At 42.1% G+C, this 13,515-nt stretch overlaps 1 protein-coding gene across 2 annotated transcripts in view; it reads right to left on the reverse strand.

Moving 5' to 3' along the window:
* Positions 1–1,299: 1,299 nt before the first annotated feature.
* MB21D2 (Mab-21 domain containing 2) overlaps positions 1,300–13,515 on the reverse strand; it is a 111,981-nt gene continuing 99,765 nt past the window's right edge. For both annotated transcript variants that reach the window (XM_082749832.1, XM_082749833.1), the window contains one exon: positions 1,300–4,200. In XM_082749832.1, the coding sequence (XP_082605958.1) occupies positions 2,936–4,200 (1,265 nt within the window). In that variant the 3' untranslated portion in view covers positions 1,300–2,935. The remainder of the gene's footprint in view (positions 4,201–13,515) is intronic.

The raw sequence follows: 13,515 nt of genomic DNA on the forward strand, positions 1-13,515 counted from the left end.
GACCTGAGTCTTAGATTTATGGTGCTGATGGAAAATTCCAGAAACTAAAAAATATTTAAGTTTTAAAATTACTAGATCTCAGGGGGCACTTGGGTGGCTCAGTTGGTTAAGCGTCTGACCCTTGATTTTGGCTCAGGTCATGATCTGTCACTCTCCCTCTGCCCCTCCCCTTTCTCTCTAATTAAAAAAAAATTACTGAACTTTTTTTTTTTAATGACATTTAACCAATACCTTGGAGAAAGTGTTCTTACTAGGACTAGACATAGCAAAAAGAAAAACATGCCAAAAGGATCACTGAAACTAGGTTTTTATCACACCTGAAATGAAATTGTGTCTGCAAACACAGCATCTAAAATATCGTAGATGTTGTTAATTGTATTTGAGAGGCCAATTTAAAGCACAGTTATGGCGGTTTACAGGGACATTAAAGGGAACCAATGCCTTTGAATATGCTTGCTACCTTAGTGGTTAATAAAAATTTCTTTTACTCAAGGAAGTGTAACGTAATGGTCAAAGTATAATAAATTTTAACAGTCTCTTCCAGATGCATATTTATTAGTTACGAGGCTGTGATACTCTTTGGACTTAATTAAATCAGATAGCATAAACCAGTGTTTAGATAAATTAGATAGACATTCCTGATACCTATCCACAGAAAGAAAAGAGACACACAGCAACTGAAATGGTTTGGTATGTCAGTTTAAATATTTTGATGAGTTGGACCAAATTTAAACTGGCTAAAAGAACTAAATGTTGACTCATTTAATAAGAAAATTCAGTATGGGGTGTGACAGTGTCTGATGGCTCATGGTTTTCTTTCTCTTCTCTCCATAGTATCACACAATGTCAGTTTCATCCTCACGCTGGCTCCAGTCAAGATAGATCTCAGGGTGACAGAGGCCAAGTGCTTCGTCTTCCACATCCAGAGACCTGCATTTTCCCCAGCTTTCCAAGCCAGAATCCTGAGCATGTCCCTGACCGGAACAGCTCATGTTATATGATGAATCCCTAGCTAATCACTGTGGCTAAGGAAATGGTTATGTCAATCAGTTCATACCACGTCTCTGGTAATGGAGTCATTTCATGAGAAGGACATAGATCATGTGGAGGATAGGTGGATACTCGGAGGAAAACTGGGGAAATGGACAAAGGAATACTGGAGGTTCACTACAAATAACACCGGATGCTACTGAAAGACAACAGCAAACCCAGCGTTGTATTTACTGAAAACGATTATTGGTTCCACTAACAAGAAAATAGTTTCTGGATCACAAACTAACAACAGCAACAACAACAAAATTCCAAGGCCAGTATGTTTCTTTTATTATTTTGTGTTTGACTTAAGATGGTTGAATGACTTCATTTTCAGTTATAAGCATTACATTAATTCCCATGCAAAAACCCAAGACCGCATATGCCGGATTTCAATTGGCCAAATTCCAACCTGTGAGTCTGGACATTCGAGATCAAATCCAAAATGTTGCTTGACCTTTCCAATAGTAGATATCATGGTCATCCTTTGAGACATGAGCAGGGCCCCTGACCTCTCAAACACCACCGTTTGCCATGAGTCCATACCAGAACAAGGAGCCAATGCCTTGCGGCACCTAAACATGGCAAACAACTTCACTCATGAAGAGAAGACACCTCTACACGAAGCTACCACTCACAGATATGCCCTCGCTCCTGCTCTGTAGAACACCTGCTTTTGAATAGGCATGCTACCTTCTGTTGGGGATTATAAATTCTTTCTGCCAGTTTTCCCCACAACTCCCAGTAGAAGCAAAGAGACGTTACAAAAAAAGCTTACCTCTATAACCCCCAAAGCAGTACATACAAAGACAACTACTCTATCAAGTATGTATTTTCTCCGGCTTCGGGTGGTCATTTAGCAGGTGTAAAGCTTTGCAAACCTCTCAGTGAGACAGGAACCAGGAATATCAAAGAGGGCAAAAAAACAGGACCCCACAATTAAAGGAGAACAAAACAAATGCAAATAATCCTTCTATTGATTGAGAAAAATGGGCTAAAAAAAAAAAAAAAGATAGCATTTCAACAGTGGATGTCAATTTATATTGAAACACCTACATCGGAAACTCTGACAATGGCCAAGATTTCATTAGTGCAAATAACAATTATAATGGTATGTTCTTTCATAGGATTTAAATAAGGCTTCAAATAATTACACACACTAAAACTACCATTTGGAAACCTTAATTCTGTTTGGAGAGTTGTCAAACACAGCCTCCAAACCATCCAAAGTTCTGATCTGAGGAAAATTACATTCAATGAAGTTGCTCCAAAACACAACTGGTAGCATTATCACTTTCAAAGTCTACATTGTTTGGTGGAAAGAGGGAAACTACTCTGGTCGCTGGTCCAAAGAAATAAATCCAGCTAACATACCAGGTAGTTTCCAGGTTCAGATGATTCTCAAATATCTGTAGTGATGAAAGCTCATTGAAAAAAATTAAAATTTAAAAAAAAAAAATAGCATCCTGAAGCATCAGAAAGGTATCTGTTGCCCTACCCTCATTAACAAATTTACACAAAGCATGAAACAGTAAAAAGCAAGAGAATTCATGGGCATTTCATCTATGGCTCAAGTTCTCCTTAAAAAAAAAAACAAACAAACAAACAAAAAAACAACCCAAAACAAACCCGAACCAAAAACAATGTGACAATAACTACAAAGAGTAAACAACCAAATCAGAGGCAGAGTATGAAATAGTAATATACTGTTTCAGAGCCTGCACCGTCCTGCAGAACCAGGAAACTTAAAACGTGTTCTTAACAGATCCAATCTAGGCTGGATATGTAAAAAACGGCAAGTCAGCATCACAAACCACACTACACATTATGAGAGTTTTAGAACCCGGGAAAAGAAAAAAAAAAAAAAAAAAAAGAAAGAAAAAGAAAAAAGGCAGCAGAATGCTCAGAAAAATTTATCATCGATTCTGAAATGGGGCCTCGTGACATCATCAGGGTTAATAAAGACAGAGATGGACTTCCCCGGGTTCTCAGTCACCAGCTGCTGCAGTTTTTTGGCCAAACGGTCGTCGGGCTGGTTGGGGTCCCCTCCGTCGGACTGCGGGGAGGGGATGCTGGTGGTGCTCCCCCGCCTCTGCAGCTCCAGCGTCAGCCGGTTGGCCGCCTTGACGTGCTCGATGGCGGTGCGCAGGTGCTCGGCCGGGTCTGAGCGCACGGAGGAGAGCTTCCGCGCGTGGAGCATCACGGTCTCCTCCGACAGGTGCTCCAGCATGTTGCACTGAGGGATGAAATAATTGGGGCACATCTTGTTGACCAGACAGTGTTGTAGGTCATCAATGAGTCCCAGCAAAAAGTGGGCTGCATAGTCTTCTTGGGCCAAGTAGTTAGCAGGAAGTCTGTCACAGGCCCAAAGCATCATGCTCCGCAGGTGATAGGGGCTGATCGCCTTGGGCCGGGACAGGAGTTTAATGATGATGGCTTTGCAGGCCTGGTAGGCCTGCATGAGGCTACCAGAGATGCATTTCTTCAGCTGTACCTCGCTCCTGGCGAAGGACAGCCGCCACTCATTGTCCTTCTTGCCCTTGTAGGAGCAAGCAGGCACCAAGTAAAACCCACTGATGACCTCTTCCTCGGTGATCTTCCCATCCCAAAAGTGGTTCTCCATGAGCCAGCTCTGGGCCACAGCGGGCCAGCCTTTGAAAGAGACCACAGGGACAATATCATACAACATGCGACTGCTCCCCACGCCCAGGATGATGGAGATGATGGTCCCGTTCTTTTCTACCTTTTCCACCTTGGGCATCCCTCGCTGGGGTTTCTTCTGGATCTCTGACAGGACAATGCTGATGGAGTCATAGAACCAGTCCGCCACTTTGGTTGGGGAGAAGAAGTAATTGGTGGCACCATTGATGTGATCCACGATGGTGCAGCAGTCTTTCCACTTACTGATTGTCCCCTCATCAAAGAGCCGGAGGCTCAGCCAAGAGTGGCACAGGGCTGAGTGGCGCATATCGAGTGTCACAGGCTGATTACGGTCATGTAGCTTAAGGGCTGGCACCAGAAGAGTGAAGTCCATATCATAGTCTGTCCCTCGGGCATACACGTTAAGCTCATCTAAGTCCAGGTCCACCACGCCTTCCCGGACTCCCCCAGAGAGCAACAGGTACTCATTGGCCACTGGAAGTTTTTGGTCCAGCTTTTGCACCATTCCTAAAAACAGAAAAAGAAAACACTATTAGAGGAAACACAGACACCAGAGTCCTTTGCATCAGCACAGAACACGCTGAGTTTCTAAGACCCACTGTTTGTTAGAAGTATAAAGTCAGATCTTGTTGCAGGGTCCAGCCAGCAGCATACTTTGTTCTTGCTCGTCAGTGACAGAATGCATCCTTTACCAAGTGGGAGAATTATGATCCATTTTCCTCTGGTGCAAGAGCAGTATCTTTTAAATTTTTTTTTAATTTTTAATTTTTTAATTTTTATTTTATTTTAATTTTAAGATTTTATTTATTTATTTGACAGACAGAGACGACAAGTAGGCAGAGAGGCAGGCAGAGAGAGAGGAAGGGGAGCAGGCTCCCTGCTGAGCAGAAAGCCTGAGGCAGGGCTTGATCCCAGGACCCTGAGATCATGACCTGAGCGAAGGCAGAGGCTTTAATGCACTGAGCCACCCAGGTGCCCCAGCAGTATCTTTTTAAATCATAAACTGGGGCTCTTCTTCCCCCAGTCATTACCTTGGTTAGTGGCATTGCCATCCACTAGGTCACTCAGGCTGAACACCTCAGTAAGCTTTGAGTCTTTGTTGGCTTCTACTGCCAGATTTTATCTGTATAACCCCTGCGACATTTCTCATTCCTTCCCTGTTCTCCATCTCTGCTGCCATCATATAAAGCCAGGCTCTTCTATCTCTCGCCCATGCAGCCTCCCACCCCTAGGTTCTTCCTGCTTAAACCTTCCTTTATCCCAGGGATTCTCAGTGTGGGCTATGGACACTGAATGTGAGAGGTCACAACTCTCCCCATAATAACGCTAACATATTATTTGCCTTGTTTACTGTCTTGACACTTGAACTGACTCTTGATGGGACAAAAGCAAAGGGTGGGTCACAGTGCTCGGCGTTCGTGAAGACAGTGGCACCAAACCACAGTGGCAATCACTGGACTCCTTACTGCTGACATGTACCAGCATTTAAAAAAAAAAAAAAAAAAAAAGTTCAGCCACATTGAATAATAATCCCTCATGGAAAAGAAAAATGGGTTAATTTTTCTTAAATCCCAACTCTAGAAGTACCTTTCTAATGTTCTGTGCAACAAAATGGTAAGTGACCATAGAGCACTCTTGCCTCATACTGAAATACAAGAGCTGTCTTCAAGAAATGTGCCTGTGTTGGAGCTGTGGGCTAAGCTAGCGGCTCTGTTCACGGAAGACCATTTTTACTTTAAAGAACAACCGATCAACTATGGGCATCCAGACTTGGGTATCTGGTAGACATTTTCATTTAAAAATGAACAAAGTTAGCCTGTCTTTGCAAAAACAACTAAAACATTTATTGCCAATGGGGGATAAGACAAAACAAAACTGGAGATTAAAAAAAAAAAAAAAAAAGCTGAATTTTATGAAAACTCATCTCTTGCAGCAGGAGCTTAATATCTTCCCAAATGGTATAGTTTTCTGGTAAGATTGGTGGTGACATAAAAAAATGTAATTTTTGGATGTTAATTGAGCTCTCTAAGAGTGCGGACCATGTCTCAAATCCGTATTAAGCATGCATTGGGCTCTGCAACCAGTATCATAAAGCTGGAGCTGTGACTGGATGGCAAAGGAAGAAAAGGATGGAATTACTGGGACTTCCCCATGAAGAGCTGAAATAATTAGACTAAATGTAAATGACTGATTCGTTGATGAACAAATGTCCCCTCCCTGCCAGCTCTCTCTGCGACTTAATTTAATCTTTTCTCCAAAAATTACAAAGAGCTATCACAAACTAAAATTCCCTTACTCACTGCAATTACTTTTAATCAACATAGTTTATTATTCATAGGACAACTCCAGTGCAAATCAATAAGCCTTGTATGTGTGTTTGTGCTACCATTTTATTTCAGAATTTAATACTCAAATGAAATAAAAATGTGCTCTTTTCATTCTTTCCAATCCTGTTTTCCAAACCATATGAACCATGAAAAACTCATACTTAGTACCATTTCCTTACATATAGATAGACAGACAGACAGCAAGCTATCACTTTTGTCTTAACGCAATCAAAAAGTTATCCAACTTTAAAGAATCCACAACTAGGAAACCTGGGTTAAGCCTGGGTTAAGCCTCTGTCTTCGGCTCAGGTCATTGTCTCAGGTCCTGGGCTTGAGTCCCACATCAGGCTCTCTGCTCAGCAGGGAGCCTGCTTCCTCCTCTCTCTCTGCCTGCCTCTCTGCCTACTTGTGATCTCTCTCTCTCTGTCAAATAAAAAAAAAAAAAAAAAAAAAAAAAGAATCCACAACTAGTCAGAAAGAGAATCCAGTGTACTGGACTTTTGAGGCTGTTTCTCACACGCCTTGTGCTGTGCCACCCAGATTCCTTTCCAGTAAAGGACTTCCTGTCTTAGCTGCTGGGAATCTGTCAGTGTAATCCCTTAAGGACTAGCTGCAAAGAGCCAGCTCAACCAAAGTGATGTCCTGTGTTTGGGGTAAGGGTAGGGGGTACACATCAATATGAGAATGCCCTGGTTTAGGATACTCTGAAGAATTACTCAAATCCAGAGTTTCCAGGGGGGCTGTGGGCTGCAAAGGAACTGGACTTCTCCCTCTGCCTGATTCTGCTTTGGGTCCCTACTTTCTACCACAGTGGCGGATCCTAGAGGGGTTTCTTAATAAATATCCTAGGGGCACTTGGGTGGCTTAGTCGGTTGAGTGCCCAACTCTTGATTTCGGCTCAGGTCATGATCTCCTGGGTTGTAGGTTCGGGCCCGGAGTCGGAGATTCAAGAGAATCTCTCTCTGCCCCTCCCCACCACCAACTCAAGCATGTGTGTGGGGGTGTGGGGCGAGGTGGGCGGGCGCATGCTCTCTCTCTCTCTCAAATAAATAAATAAATCTTCTAAAATAAATAAATAAATAAATATCCTAACTCCATTCGAAGGCTGCTTCTTGAGGAACCCAATCTAAGACACTACGTTCTAACCAAGCAAAAACAGCCTTCACTGTAAGTCAGCTTGGAAAATTTATCTTCCTTTTAAAAGTGGTTTTCGAAAACCAAATTTAGTAACCAAGGATTGAAAGTTATGGTAAGCACCAAACCCAAGATTCATTTCTCAACTGTCATGTTTCAGTATTCACCTCATCTTTATGATGTAACAAATCTTACCACTCAGAGTTTTAGCTATAGCTATGAACAGATAAGATTTGTTTCTCAGAATCCAGGGGTTGGGAAAATCATTTTCACAATATTATAAGTTCACAGGCAGGTAGTTACTTTCAAAGATAAACGTTTGATAATGAAATAATTTATTCATCATTCATTCAAATATGTTTAAATTCTAGCACTTGGTGCCATAAATACACATAGGAACCATGTTGAAATGTGTTATGATTAATAAGTAAGAGCTGAATAAATTAGAAGTGGTGTTATAATTTGGATACCAAACCACTGTTCCCTCTTAGGTATCCATGATTCAAAACTCTGTACATTCTATTTTGTCCTAGACAGGATCAAACTAGTTCTGAGCATACTAGCAAGGACTTGTCTAGACAACCAGAATAAGTTGTGCATTAACAGGCTGGGTAGAATTTGTTTACAAAAATGCCGCTGAATTTTGCCTTGGACTATCAATTTTGGTTTGAATCATCATAGGTAAGAAAAGCTAAAACTCCCTTCTGCCCTCTACTGGATTAAAGAAGTTTTAACATGTTTTTCACTAATTAGCACATACACTAGAACACTCCTGCTGGTAATAAAATATTCTTTTTCCTCCCAGATGTGGCTTTTGCACCTAATTAAAATGTCGTCCCTCCTTTCGGAAGTCATGAAAGTATGTGGCTAAATTCCGTTATCAGGAATTCGGTTAATTTTGGACACCTACTCCTTTAAAGGACAGAAAGAAGTTTTGCAGCAAAGAAAATATTACTGAGGCTCTTTGCTAAGCTCCTAAAAAGTAGAAAGAAAGTCCCCAAGGCCACGTATTTCTGGAAGCTGATCCCCTGTGACACCCACATTTACCTTTAGGCCGCCGAAGCCCATTAGTCTGCAGTTTCACCAATGATTTGGTAACACAAACCAGAGCCTGCCCAGCATTCTACTCAAATGCCCTTCTTGAAAAACTTTTCTGGGCTAAGTTTAAATGAAAATGAGCTGACATCAGCTATCATGGCAGATGGGTTGCCACGCAACTAAAACACAGCCACGGGCTGGAGGGAAAAAGGCAGAGGAGAGAAAAAAATTCAACCATATACTCCGAACACAGGCACCAGTTCCAACAAGTGCCTTCTCAGAACAGATCCAAGGATTTCTGTGTAATTATAGGAGGGTGACATCAAGTGACTGGCTGTTTAGTTATTAGCAATTTATCCAAAACTGTGAGTGAGAACAAAAGGATGAATCACATATAACAATGACTTTGTTAGCCTGAGAAAAGGCTTCTTGCCCTGGTGGGTCTCTTCTTTTTCATGGAAGCAAGAGCATATGTTTGCTCTTAAAAACACAAAACTGCCTCCCAGTCTCCCCTCCTGTAATGGATTCTTTGATTTTGCTTTATTTAGTAGTTTCTACTTAAGAAGACCTTAATATTACTGGTAAAACCGGTAACTAATGAGTTAACAGGGCATATAAGCCAGGTGGCAACTCTTTTACCCAAATCTGCTTGTTCTCAGGAATGCTGTCTGCCACCACATTTCTGTAGCCTCATATTCTTGCCTGACACCAAGATAACCAAGTGTTAGTTTCACTGTTTTGCAGAGACTCAAGATTTCATCAAAAAGCCAACCAGACCAGTCAGTGGCCTCCTCTTTCAGTGCAAAGAAAGGAAGTTAACACTCCCCTGCTCAGTAACTTCCTTTGTCCCCTCCTGACACACCATAGCTCCTCTCCCCTTTACTCACCGCCTTCTCCATTTGGCTTTAGAAATCCTGGCACCTGTAGTGGCTCAGGGGGCTAAGGGTCAGCTCCGGTCCTGGGATCTAGCCCCGCATCAGGCTCTCTGCTCAGTGGGGAGCCTGCTTCCCCCTCTCTCTCTGCCTGCCTCTCTGCCTACTTGTGATCTCTCTCTGTCAAATAAATAAATAAAATCTTAAAAAAAAAAAAAAAGAAAGAAAGAAATCCTGGACTCTCCCACATTTCCCCTCCTCCCTGGGGAAGTGGATTTAAGGCTTGCCCCCCAACCTCCTCATCTGGCTGCCTCTTGAAGAGACCCCTTCCTAGCTGCACACTCCATGTCTCAGTGATTGTCCCTCCCCTGGTGCAGGGGACAGAGGGACTTGGGTTCTGTTTACACTGTGGTATCACGTTTAAGGAACGACTTCCATGTCATCCACTTAGTCCTTTGCTGATTATCTTTAGAATATCAAGTGAAAAATGGAACTCTGGTCCTGACACCCTTATATTCTAGTGAACAAAACTTTATCACATCCAACCAAATTCAAATTACAAGCTGCCATCACTCAAGCCCATAATGCCAGATTGTTAAGCACACATGAATCAGGTATGGTTTCCAGACTCACAGCTTCTCTCCAGGAGGTATGTGTGTGTGTGTGTGGGGGGGGGTGTAATTTAATAAATATTAAGTAGACACAGGAAATGGTACTTGTGCAGATTCTGTAAAAACACAAAACAAAACAAAGCTGTCACCTATGTTGGGGGTGCAGAGATAGGTCAAAGAACTAAAATGCTTATGTCTCATTATTAAGGCTACAGAATTAGATAAATCTTGTCTCTGTATCTTTGACTACGTACAGCAAGGATTTTTGATTAAAAAAGACCGAAGTATCTTGACAATATTCTTTTCATTAAAAAATGTTATCTTTTCCACCCAAACCCATGTGGCACACTAATGACAGTGCCTTACTATAGTGGTGACTCAACAGTAGGAAGGGAACGGGGTGGAACGATGCTGACAAAGTGCTTCTGTGACTCTGATACATCTCCTTGGGGAACAGTCTATTGGTTGTTAATAAATAATGTAAAACTTTCCTATAAAAACTGATTTATACTTCAAAGAAATAACTATTTTTGTCAAGCTTATTGACATCTTGAGAAGTAGGCATGGCCACCTTCTAAGAAAGGCACCAAATCAATGGGATTTTTTAATGACTCCTATTTAGGGAAGATTTTAGTATTTTCCTTCTTTGTGGCCAGAAATATATGTAGAGTCCCTCACCTTGCAGTTAAAAAATCTGAAGTTGAGGAAGGAGAACTAACTCATTCACGGTCACACAGCCCTAGTGAGAGATTAACAGCATTGTCTTATTCCCACAATTGTTGCAAAGGTCAGAATGGCATATACCTACTGCTTTCCTTAAGACAACAACTGAACTTGACATAAATGTAGAACAGCCTGAAAGGGAACCAGCAGGGGGTCTCAAGGCAAAGTGTCATCTTTGTGCTTTCATTGGTCAAAGCTGTGCGTGACCTTGGACAAGCAGGAGAACAGGTCCGAGCATCCACAGTTATCATAAAGAGAAAAGACCTTATCTGTCTTTCAGGAAGCTATTAATATTCTAAAATAAATTGACTGTAAGACACAGGAAATAGAGAAGGAAGATTCCGATGAAGTTCTCAGCTTTTTCAATAATCTGCTGAATGATCATTAATATTAATAGTTTTAGCAATAATCTTAAGGCAAAGAGCCCGTTTTATTTGGCATAATTTCTGAGACAACTGCATGTACCATTATCTAAATCTTTTAGAAAACTGATTAACTCATGACCACTTTTTTTTTTTTAAAGATCTATTTATTTGACAGAGAGGGAGCAGAGAGAGAGAGAGAGAGAGAGAGAGCGAGCACACAAACAGGGGTAAGGGCAGAGGGAGAGGAACAGGCAGACTCCCCGCTGAGCAGGGAGCCTGATGCGGGGCTCCATTTCCAGGAGGCTGAGATCATGACCTTTGGCAAGTAAAGCCTGAGCCAAAGGCAGCCACTTAACTAAGTGAGTCACCCAGGTACCCCTGGTAATGATCTATCGACCAAATACATATAGTCACAGGTCTGATTCAAAAGATGACTCTTCACAAGATGGTCTCTCTTGCTTGCTCCTTCCTTGTTTCTATCCAGATACGTGTGCAAGAGCGTTGGAGTAAGACAGGCTTGGGTTTAAATCTGGCCTTGTCATTAAGTAAGCCAGACAAGTTATTTAACCTTTGAGCTTCCAATTCATCATATATTTAAAACAAACGAACAAACAAACCATAAAACCGCCCACTTGGAGTTGATATGAAATGCCTAAGCACATGGTAGATACTTCGCCCATTTTCCCCATATGTTCTTCCCCTTCTCCACCACCTATAAAACTGAAGAGCAAACAACACCTATTCCACAGACTTATTCTGAAGACTTAACTAAACCTGTCTAAAGCTTCCAGCACATGCAAAGTGTACAAAACACGTTAGAGGAAGTGAAACGAACAGAGTATTCTCTCCTCTCGCTGCACTCAGGCTGCTGCTAGCCTCTAGAGGCTTCCTCTGATGAGTGCCATCATGTGGCATGGCGCACAGCTTGGCAAGTAAAGGGCAGGCGGATTTCGGCCCTTTCTTGTTCCTTCTGAAGGAGTGCCCTGCAGGCCCCCATGGAGGGCCTTTAGCACTTTCTACGCATATTGAATAGTGGGCCCTGCTCATGGGTTGTTTTCCCCCCTGAATAGGATAACAATGTAGAGCGTTTGACACGCTAATTGGCACAGAAGCTCAGCAAATGGAAGATACAGTCACAGTCGATCATCCATAAGCTTCCAGAGTCAGGTTTTATGACTGCAGTGACTAACACAGATCTTGGGATCAGAAGGCAACTGCTTGTTGAGTGTATGAATGGTTCCATCAACTCCAATGCCCCAATAACCATTATCTTGGAGATCACAAAGTTGCCACACAATATAATATGAAATACTGTCAGCACATACCTATAAGATCACTTAGTAATAATTAAAAAGTCAGAGTGGAAAAAAAGCTTAATTTTTCATTATTTTCTTTTAAAAAAGTTAAAGTTCTAAAAATTGGTGAGATTTTCAAAGTCTATTAAGCTATTTTGAACATAATGAGCATGAGTTAGGCCTGGGTTCAAATCCGATCCACCCATGACCAACATAATTAACCCACTCTGCGACTCCGCTGGGGAATGAAGTTGAGGAATGACAACGAATTTTAGTGGGGTCGTCACAGGGATAAGAAAAGAAAATGCACACTAAATTACTCAGCACGTGCTCCGATACCTACTTGGCAGCCACACACACACACACACACACCCCAAAAACACACATTATCAATATATTTTCCCTATCTCCTAAGTCTTGCCTTTTTTTTCTTTCTAGTTCTTAAGGTCGTTTAAAAACTCATGGTTTCTGCCAATCAGAACTTAATGGCAAAACCCAAAGCGACATCTTATTAGTCGCACCTGCCAGCTTCCCACAGCTGCAACGGGGCCTGAAAGCTACGTATTGTCAATTTATAAGGAGTCTTCACTTTAGAAGGCTCATCCTTGAGAGAGAAAAACAATAGCCAGTAGAAAGCAAGTGTAATGCCAATACGGTATTAAATGGCTATCTACGGACACAGAAACGCCTCAGTGATGACCATATCACCTTTCTCCTGATCTGCAAAAGAAGCAATAAGCTTGCGATGATGTTCAGAATCAAGTCAGCTGTAGCCCCCTCGCCTCTGCCTGCGATCCTCGATGGGGGTAGTTTGCACTCCTTTTCCCTCTGAGGTCATCTATGCTATGAAAACCACTGAATTTCTCTGAAACTGGAAAGCTGGGTTGGACTGGGGGAAGAGGGCTGTCTACATTTTAGAAGAGAAATGATGAAGTAAGCCAAGTTCAGGAACTGGCAGAAATGATGGCGATAGGATTCAAAACTCAGGTTTAATTTATTCATGCACGCAGCCCACAGTCTTAGTGTCTCTTCTGAGCCAGAACTAGGCTAGCTGGTGAAGAGGAACACACAGCCTTCACTGCATAATGCTTATCATGTAGCGAGAAAGCCCGATATAGCTGTATCAGTGAGGAGAGAGGTAGTTAATGTTGAGAAACAAAGTTAAAGCCTCAGTGGCAGAAAGCAACAAAGTCTTCTTTCATTCAGGCTTTGTGACCATCAGGTGTTGGCTCGGGGGCTCTTCTTTTCTTAATCCAGGACCCAGGTGGATAGAGAAAGCCTTATCTAGAACATCACGGTTACACTAGAGCAGAGAAAGAAAGCCCTGGAGAATCTATTTTCAGCAGCTAATTTTCATTTCCAGCCTAAAAAGGACACCGGTATCATTTTCATTCATAAATCACTGGCCCAAACTAGTCACATGGTCTCACTCACCTTACGGGAGAAAGTGCAATTCT

The sequence above is a fragment of the Mustela nivalis genome (genome assembly GCF_964662115.1).
Source record: "Mustela nivalis genome assembly, chromosome: 1".
In the NCBI taxonomy this organism is placed as follows: Eukaryota; Metazoa; Chordata; class Mammalia; order Carnivora; family Mustelidae; genus Mustela; species Mustela nivalis.